We start from the raw sequence: 8,265 nt of genomic DNA on the forward strand, positions 1-8,265 counted from the left end.
TTTCTAGGCCGAGCACACTGTATCTCTATGTGCATTGTAGAACATAATAATTTAATAATTTAATAATTTAAATAATAAAATTATTATTTAATTATTGTCTAGCAAAAAAAAAAAAATAGAATTATTTGAAATTTTATAACTATATTTAGTTGTGTATTAGAATATTTAATTAGATAGTTATATTACAAAAAATTTAAAAAAGTAATTTAAATTTATTAATATGTTAAGTTTATTGTTTATCCACCCCACTAGTTGATGCAACGATTTGATGTTACACAATTAGAAATTTATAACTTAAAAAATTGGCTTAAAACAAAAATTCAAAACTACTTGATCAATTCACCATGAATTGGAAGAACAACAATGTTAAAAACCATTTAAATAACCCTAGCAGTGAGTAATAAATTAGATGATGATTTTTCAGACATTTTAATTGCTTGAGAAAGTCATAACCATGTGGTTGGTGAATCATCAATGTCCTTTTTATTTTGTAAAGAGAATTATTTATTATTATTATTATTATTGGTATTTTGAAAGAAGAATTGTTTATTATAATAAAAAAGAAAATTTGAAACCATAACCTTTGATATTTATATTTTCTGGTAACGTGGCTTGGTTTGACATACAATTCTCAATACATACAATAATAATAATAATAATAATGTGTATAGAAGAGAATAATGAATATGCCACGTCACACTTGGACCATAAATGTACGTAAGGGTATTTTCGGAATTTCAAGTCACGTTCTTTCAAATCCTTTCTATCTGGGTCTTTTTCAGTTTCCTATTTTTTTTTATTATTATTATTAAAATAAAAGAGTAATTAAATGAAGTATTCCGCTCTTCGAGTCTTCTAAAAACATTAGACGAAAATTAAATAAAAATTACAAAAATACCATTTTTATTTCCTCTTCTTCTTCTCTCTCTCTGCAACTCTTCTTGGTATAAAATTTGTTTGAACGCCATTTTTGAAAAAGATAGTCATCATTGGAGCTAAAAGAAGGTGGTAAAGAGCGTTAATTAGATTTATTGTTTTCGTTTGAAAAAAAAGGGTTCTTTTTCTCTTTCGTAACATTAAAATCTCACTTCTCTTTTTCTATCATTAATAATAGCTAGCTTTTTTTACATTATTTTCACTCTATTCCTTTTTGGGCATTATAGTTTTCTCAGTTTCAGATCTGGGATTGTTTCCATTTTCGTGTTTTGAGAGGTTTGAACAGTGAAGGAAGTGTCTTTTGTTATTTTGAGAGAGAGAGAAGGAGAGAAAAAAAATGGGGAAGGTGATGAGTGAGAAAGATGAAGAGCTGGCGTTATTCTTCGAGATGAGAAGATTGGAGAAAGAGAACGAAGCAAATAATGGTCTTCTTCTTCAGCTTCCAAACGATAATAGTAACTCTGATGAGCTCGATGATCTTCTTCTTGGTACGGTGTCGTTTTCACTTCCTCATATACATATACATATACACATATATATACGTTGTTCTTGTTTTTGGCATTGAATGTGATTGTGTATGATGTTCTGCAGAATCGAATAACAGTCCGAAATCGCCAATTTCAAAGAGTGTCTCGTCTATGCCACCGCAGCGAAAGAGCCGAGTTGAGGAATTTTTAAACTCAGAAAATGATAAATCCGATTACGATTGGTAATATTTTGATTTGTCTTTATTTATTTATTTATTTATTTTTCTGGGTTGTTGCTCTAATCTGAATCAATAGGATGATTCAAGTGATCTGTTTAGTAAATTTGGTCAAGAAACTGTTGATCGGTAAAAATGGGTTCACTAGTTAGGTGTTAATTTTAGCCAAGGGACCAAGGCGGGGATCATAGATTTTGAAAATTGATTAGTGGGTAATTAATCAATTAATTGATTGCTAATTCTAGAACACTGTGAAACTGAAAAAGGGACTATTTTGCTTTAACTTTGTACAACTTAGATAAAGAATCTTGTTCCATCACTAGTCATGAAAATTCTACTTTTAGACAAGAGAAAAAGGAAAGTTAGTGGTAATGGCTTAAAGTATTTTTGTTCCCTTTTCTCTTATTCTTGAGAATCAAATGGAGCTCTACAAGTTTTATTATTTTCATTTTGACTACTTTTTTTGAAAATTTTGAAACTCCTCTCATGAATAATTGGATGAAACTTTCATGAATATCTGCATAAAGCATAATGTCTTCTTTTAAAATTTTGTTTCTTTTCATACACTTTTAGACAATCCTAAAAAAGAACATAGTGACACACTAAGAAATCATTTGAATTATTGGCTCCTGTTAAATGATTATTACCTTTGTACTTTCTTTCATATTAGGTGAGCTGTTATTTCTTTATCTATAGTCATGGTTAATCAAATGGGGACGTAAACTGTCCCTATCTTTTTATGTCTTTCTACTGTAATAAAGTTAGTAATTAATCACAAGTCTATGCATTCAATACCACTTAAACTCTATTAACACAAAGTTAACCAATGAGTTAAGAGATTCAGTACAAAATAATATGATTTTGCCAATATATTTGTTTATTTTATGGCTTTGTATTTACAATGAATCTCTATATTCAGGCTTCTTACACCACCTGGTACCCCACTTTTGCCTTCTTTGGATTTGGGATCACAAAGAAGTGCAACAAGTCAGGTTGAGAATCCTTCGTCTCGTCCCACTGCCTTGCGGTCGAGGGTGAGAGTTTCTAGTTCATTTGAGTTGCAAGCTTATATATAGTTTTTAGTATCATTGGAATTTTGTCTACATTGTTGTCCCTGGCTGTTCTTGTACTTTAATTGTTTTAAGAGTAATTGTTTTTGTACTTAAAAGCTAAAATATTCTGATTTGGTAGTATTTATTTCTATGATGTGGGGTGCAGCCAGCAAATATTCAAGTGGAGCCTGCTTCAAGGAGAAATATATCATCTAAAAATCCAAACTTGCCATCTGAAAAAAATTCTTCCTCTATTGGAAACAGAAGGCCATCTTCATCTGAGGGACCGAAAACAGTGACTCGGAGATCTGCAACTCCAACTGCACGGCCTACATTACCATTAACAACCAAACCGTCGAGATCATCTACACCAAGTTCACGGGCCTCATTTCCTTCATCTAAAAATGTGGCTCCTCAAGCTAGGTCTTCAACTCCAACTATGTCCTCTGCTCGGTCTTCAACTCCAACTAGGCCCTTCTCTCGGGCTTCAACTCCATCTAGGTCCACTGCTCGGGCTTCAACACCAACTGCCAGACCTGCATTGCCAGCTTCCAAGTCGACAGCACGGTCAGCAACACCAACACGTCAGCCATCAACCTCACTAAATGCACCTGGTGTATCTGCTCCAACAGGTCGAGCTTCTTCAGCATCCAAGTTACGTCCCACAAGCTCAAAAAGTTCAGCGACTTCACGTGGCCCTTCACCTACAGTAAAATCAAGGCCTTGGAAACCCTCTGAGATTCCTGGTTCCTCTGTTAATGCTCCCCATAATTTAAAGACAACATTGCCAGAAAGACCAGCCTCTGCTTCTAGGGTACGGCCGGTAGTACCTGTTGTTAAATCGATTTCTACTGTGTCGGGTGCTAATGGTAGACAGCAATCGTGTTCTCCATCTAGGGGACGGTCTTCACATAGTACTGTCGCTACTAGTAATAAGAACTTCAATAAACATATGAGCAAATCTAGCTGTGGTGACAATGATGAAGTTAGTCCTGTTGTTATTGGAACACAAATGGTTGAAAGAGTTGTAAACATGAGGAAACTGGCACCGCCAAAGCGAGATAACGATCATTCTTCCCATAGTTATTCTTCTGGGAAGTCTCAGTCTGCTGACAGCTTAGGCTTTGGAAGATCACTTTCAAAGAAATCCCTGGATATGGCTCTAAGACACATGGTATGCACATCTTTGTTTTTGTCCTTGTTGAAATCCTGCTTTTTTCCATTGCAGCATAATTTATAGCAGGCCGGCCCCGAGTTTTGTTAGGCCTTAGGAAAAATAGAATTTTTGGGTTCTTATTAAACGAATATGTATTTTTAAAATGAATTTTTTCTTTTGAGCTCGCGGCTGGGTGAGTCCTAGGCACAGACCTTGATTTAAAGGGTAAATCATATAAGACCCTATGCATGGTTCATTGCAAACTACAACTTATGTAAAGTGCTTCATTTATAATTTGGTTGTGAAATTTCTTTCTTACTCAGGATATAAGGCGAAGCATGCAAGGTGGTAGTCTACGACCACTCGTGACGGCTATTCCAGCTTCATCCATGTACAGTATCCGATCAGGACCAACAAAAAGCAGGACAATAAGCAATTCAGAATCTCCTCATGCTACAAGCAGCAACGCGAGCTCTGAACCAAGTGTGAACAATGCTTGTTCCGGTTGTTTAGATGGGAGCGACGACATTGAAGGCAACGATGTTGGAAGTGATCAAGGAAACTCTTATTCGGCAAGCCGCCATTGGTAGGTAACATAACAACATATGGGACTATTATTATTAGCCTCTTACGAGGTCTTATAATGCTTATTATATCACTACTGCTAAGTCAAGTTAATTTAGTTTATGATTTTTCAGAAAGCTTTGCTGTTTCATTGTTATAAAAATATATAATTTAAAGCATCTTTCTGTTGGTAGTGAGACAAGAGTGACTTGTTTGATGATGATGATGAACTTTTTTATTTATGGGGTTCATCGTTAAACTGCTCTTTAGTCAAGCTTTTGACCTGTAATGCTGTTCATTATCAAGCTGAAGAGCTCCTTCAGTTTTTGATTTTCTGGGATCTGGAATATATGTTTAGATCAATATTTGAAGCACATATTTAAGTTAAGATGTTCAAATTCAAATTTTGCGTCATGACAAGTTGACAACCTTCTTTTTCTTCTTGTTCTATCATTATATTTAAGAAATGATTACATAAATCACAATTTTTTTTTTGTAAAAAAGTTACATTTTTACGTTTAAAGAATTTTTTTTTATATTTTTACGATTTTCCATAAAAACAACACGGAAACTATTTACAAGTAACATGAACATAACATTGAAATAACATCAAAATAACAAAAAAAAATAACATACAAATAATAAAAAATCAACAATAATTTAACAAGAGTACAACATAAAAAGACTGTATATTTTATAAATAAAATTAAAAAAATTATAAGAATATTTAAAATTTCGTGAAATTGTATTTTTGTAATTTTTTGTTATTTTTGTGTATTTGTGAAATAATCCCTATATTTAATGGCAAACATGAAAGAAAATTGTGCAGTAATTTTCAGGCCCAAGATGAATCTTATGCCTATGTATTGGGTCATTTTAGGCCCAACATTTTTAGTTTCCCTATAAGGGGTGGTTCTGGCCCATGAATTTAGTAGCAACCTCTCTTTTCTTTTATTTGAGGATTTTGTTTTTCAAAATACCTTATTTTTAGTATTTTTTTTTTACGGTTTGTGACTCTTTTTTTCTTTAAAAAATACAAAGCTATTGAGATTTTTTTGTTTTTTTTTTTGAATACAATGACCAAAAAGCTAGTTATTGCTAGATGTAAACTGCTCAATCCTACTACACATCGTCCCAAGTGCCGGCTGAAAGATGAAAATATTTCCAATAAATAATAACCTAATAATAATAATAATAAACAGAGATCAAATCAGTTTTTTTATATAATAAATAAAGATGAAAATAAACTAAAATAATATATATATAAATAGAGAGAGAGAGTATGATGTGTGGGAGGTTGTGGGTTGTGATAAGGACTTGTCATGTTTGTATCTTAGACCACCATTTTGGTCCATAGTTAAATCATTATATTTTAGACTCCTAAATCAATGTATGCATCGCATCCATCCTAATCCAAGCCTTAACATTAATATTTGCTTTTATTAAAGGGATAATTAAAAAAAAATACAAAAACAACCAAAAATAAATTACAAAAATACAGTTGTACATAATTTTTTAGATTTCATTTGCACGAAATACGATCTTTTAGTGTATTTTTATGTTATACTCTTGTTATTTTGTTATTAACTTTTTGTTATTTATATATTATTTTTTATGTTGTTTTGATGTAATTTTCTTGTTACTTTCATGTAGTTTTCTTCTTGTTTTCTCGTGTTTTTATAGAATACAGTAAAAATGTAAAAAAAAAAAAAAATTGAACGTAAAAATATAAAAAATTAGTGTAATATGTAATTACCCCTTTATTAAATATATATGTTCAATAACTTTTGGGCGATCTAGTTCAATAGTATAACACTCCTCAAAAATAGGTGTATTGATACGATTTCATTGTGTTTCTAAATATAAATATTCTCAATTGTTTTATATAATGGTGTATATTGTAGTTATTCAAAATATAAAGTTTTGAGAAATTTAAAATAATTTACTGTTGACTCTGAAAAGTGGCCAACTCTATATTGTTTAATAAGCAATAGTGGCCACAGAAAAAAAAAAAACAAAAAATAAAGAAAACACTACCAAATTATAGTAGTTCACTTCTCATATCGCGATTGTAATAGAACTACGTCTACTTCGAGCTTTTATTATCACAAAAACAAATTGTCTCACAAAGAGAACTAGAGAAAAAATGACTAAGTCTAGCTTAACCTCACAATTTCTACAGAGCGAAACAATAAGGAGAGAGGAGCTCTGACCTTGTAGAGAGAATGGAGAGTGAAAAGGGAATTAGGAAAAATTTGCATGAAACTTCCCAAAAAATTTCTGCGATTCGCATCCGAGCTCGCGAACTGATTTTGAGGCCCAAAACATCAAAATCATGGGAAGAACATTAGACAAGCTTAGACCCATCTTGAAAAGAGCTTTCCAATGCCACTTGAACCGCGTCATCTAAAAAAATTCAGTGATTTATGGCTAAAATATTGAGTGGTGTGCAGTGTTGAAAAATTGGCAAAATTGATTTGCGGGCAACTAGGTTGCCGCAAATGTCAGCCTGGCCACCTAAAACTTACAATTTTTGGAATTTTTTGCATATTTTGAGATGCAAAATGATGTGAAAGCACTTCTTAGTTCATTCTTTGACTCCGGTGAAGTTGTTCACCGTCTCTTGGCAATTTTACTCGATGCACGGAAGAGATGTTTGAGTGATCACTGGTGACGACTAGGTGACGACAGGGTGATCACTAGTGTGCGTGGGTGTCGGTGGACTTGTGCATGATACATGTACATGAGATATTGACTTGTGGGAGCATCTAAATCTTATTTTAGTGGTAAAACAAGACCAATGCTCGTGATGGAACTGTCGTATGATAGACAGAACATTGAGCCCCAAGTTGAATGTCAATTTGGGCGCCCAGTGTCGTGCCCGTAGGCTGAACCACCACTTGGATGATTTTTTCTTTTGATTCCAAGTCTCATATCTCGTTTTGAGAGCAAAACAAGAATAATGCTCGAGACGAAATTACAATCGGATCAACGGAACCACGAATCACGTGGATATGTCAACTTAGGCGCTCAGGGTGAGTGCTCCTATTGTGTTGAGCGCCTAGTTTTTCATCTGGGCCTTTAATGGTTTTGTTTGCTTATTGAAAGGACTTATATCTTCACCTTCGACGAAAATAAGGAAAATGCTTGGGGGACTTCTCCGAAAAAGTGTACTAGAGTGCCAGTGGTTGACCTATGTCAACCTAGGTGCCCATAGTAGCTTGGGAGCTATCACTAGGAGACTAGGAGGGGAAAAAGTGCTAGGAATTTAACTCGTTGATGTTCACTTTTTTTTTTGGGGAAAAGTACTTAATGGACTTCAATTTTTTTCTAATTTTCACGGGTGTTACTCACTGAAGCAGATTTGGGGCCCAAGTTGCAATGTCAACTTGGGGTGTTTATCAAACCGCTTAAACCGCTCAAACCGCCCGCACCGCAAAAAAAATGCGGTTTGAAATTTTTTGCGATGCGGTCGCGGTTTGAATTTTTCCTAAACCGCGCGGTGTGGTTTGCAGTTTTGAATTATTAATATGCGGTTCAAACCGCACCGCATCGCATACTATAAAATACCAATTTTTATATTTATTTAGGTCCAATATGTGAAGGTCCAACCTAAGCCCACTAATTATTGTATTGTGTTAACTTGAAACTTTTTTTTATATTTATTTTCAAGCCTTATTGTATTTTTGACAAGTGTTGCTCAAGCTTTGTTGTATTTGTGATATTTTAATTATTTAGTGATAGTCCAAACCGCATAAACTGTACCACACTGCACTATTTTTTGCGGTGCGGTTTTTGCGGTTTTATAGTTTCGCGGTGCGGGTGCAGGTGCGGTTTGGGAAATATAAAAAACC

General features: G+C 33.6%; 1 protein-coding gene across 2 annotated transcripts; it reads left to right on the plus strand.

Moving 5' to 3' along the window:
• Nucleotides 1-801: 801 nt before the first annotated feature.
• On the plus strand, nt 802-4,815 carry LOC115697704 (uncharacterized). Of its 2 annotated transcripts, XM_030624801.2 has the most exons (6): nt 865-1,005; nt 1,164-1,424; nt 1,528-1,645; nt 2,559-2,673; nt 2,858-3,865; nt 4,171-4,815. In XM_030624801.2, the coding sequence occupies exons 2-6, from the start codon at nt 1,274-1,276 to the stop codon at nt 4,435-4,437; spliced, it is 1,659 nt and encodes a 552-aa protein (XP_030480661.1). In that variant the 5' UTR covers nt 865-1,005; nt 1,164-1,273; the 3' UTR covers nt 4,438-4,815. The 2 variants fall into 2 exon arrangements, with proteins under 2 accessions (XP_030480660.1, XP_030480661.1); XM_030624800.2 differs by having other exon boundaries at nt 802-1,424.
• The last annotated feature ends 3,450 nt before the right edge of the window (nt 4,816-8,265 follow it).

The sequence above is a fragment of the Cannabis sativa genome, chromosome 7 (assembly GCF_029168945.1).
Source record: "Cannabis sativa cultivar Pink pepper isolate KNU-18-1 chromosome 7, ASM2916894v1, whole genome shotgun sequence".
Classification (NCBI taxonomy): Eukaryota; Viridiplantae; Streptophyta; class Magnoliopsida; order Rosales; family Cannabaceae; genus Cannabis; species Cannabis sativa.

Coding starts and splice junctions, on each gene's coding strand:
- LOC115697704 (XM_030624800.2), top strand. CDS start 1,274: ATGGGGAAGGTGATGAGTGAGAAAGATGAAGAGCTGGCGTTATTCTTC. Junction 1,646..2,558: donor GATAAATCCGATTACGATTG/GTAATATTTTGA, acceptor CTCTATATTCAG/GCTTCTTACACCACCTGGTA. Junction 2,674..2,857: donor CCACTGCCTTGCGGTCGAGG/GTGAGAGTTTCT, acceptor TGTGGGGTGCAG/CCAGCAAATATTCAAGTGGA.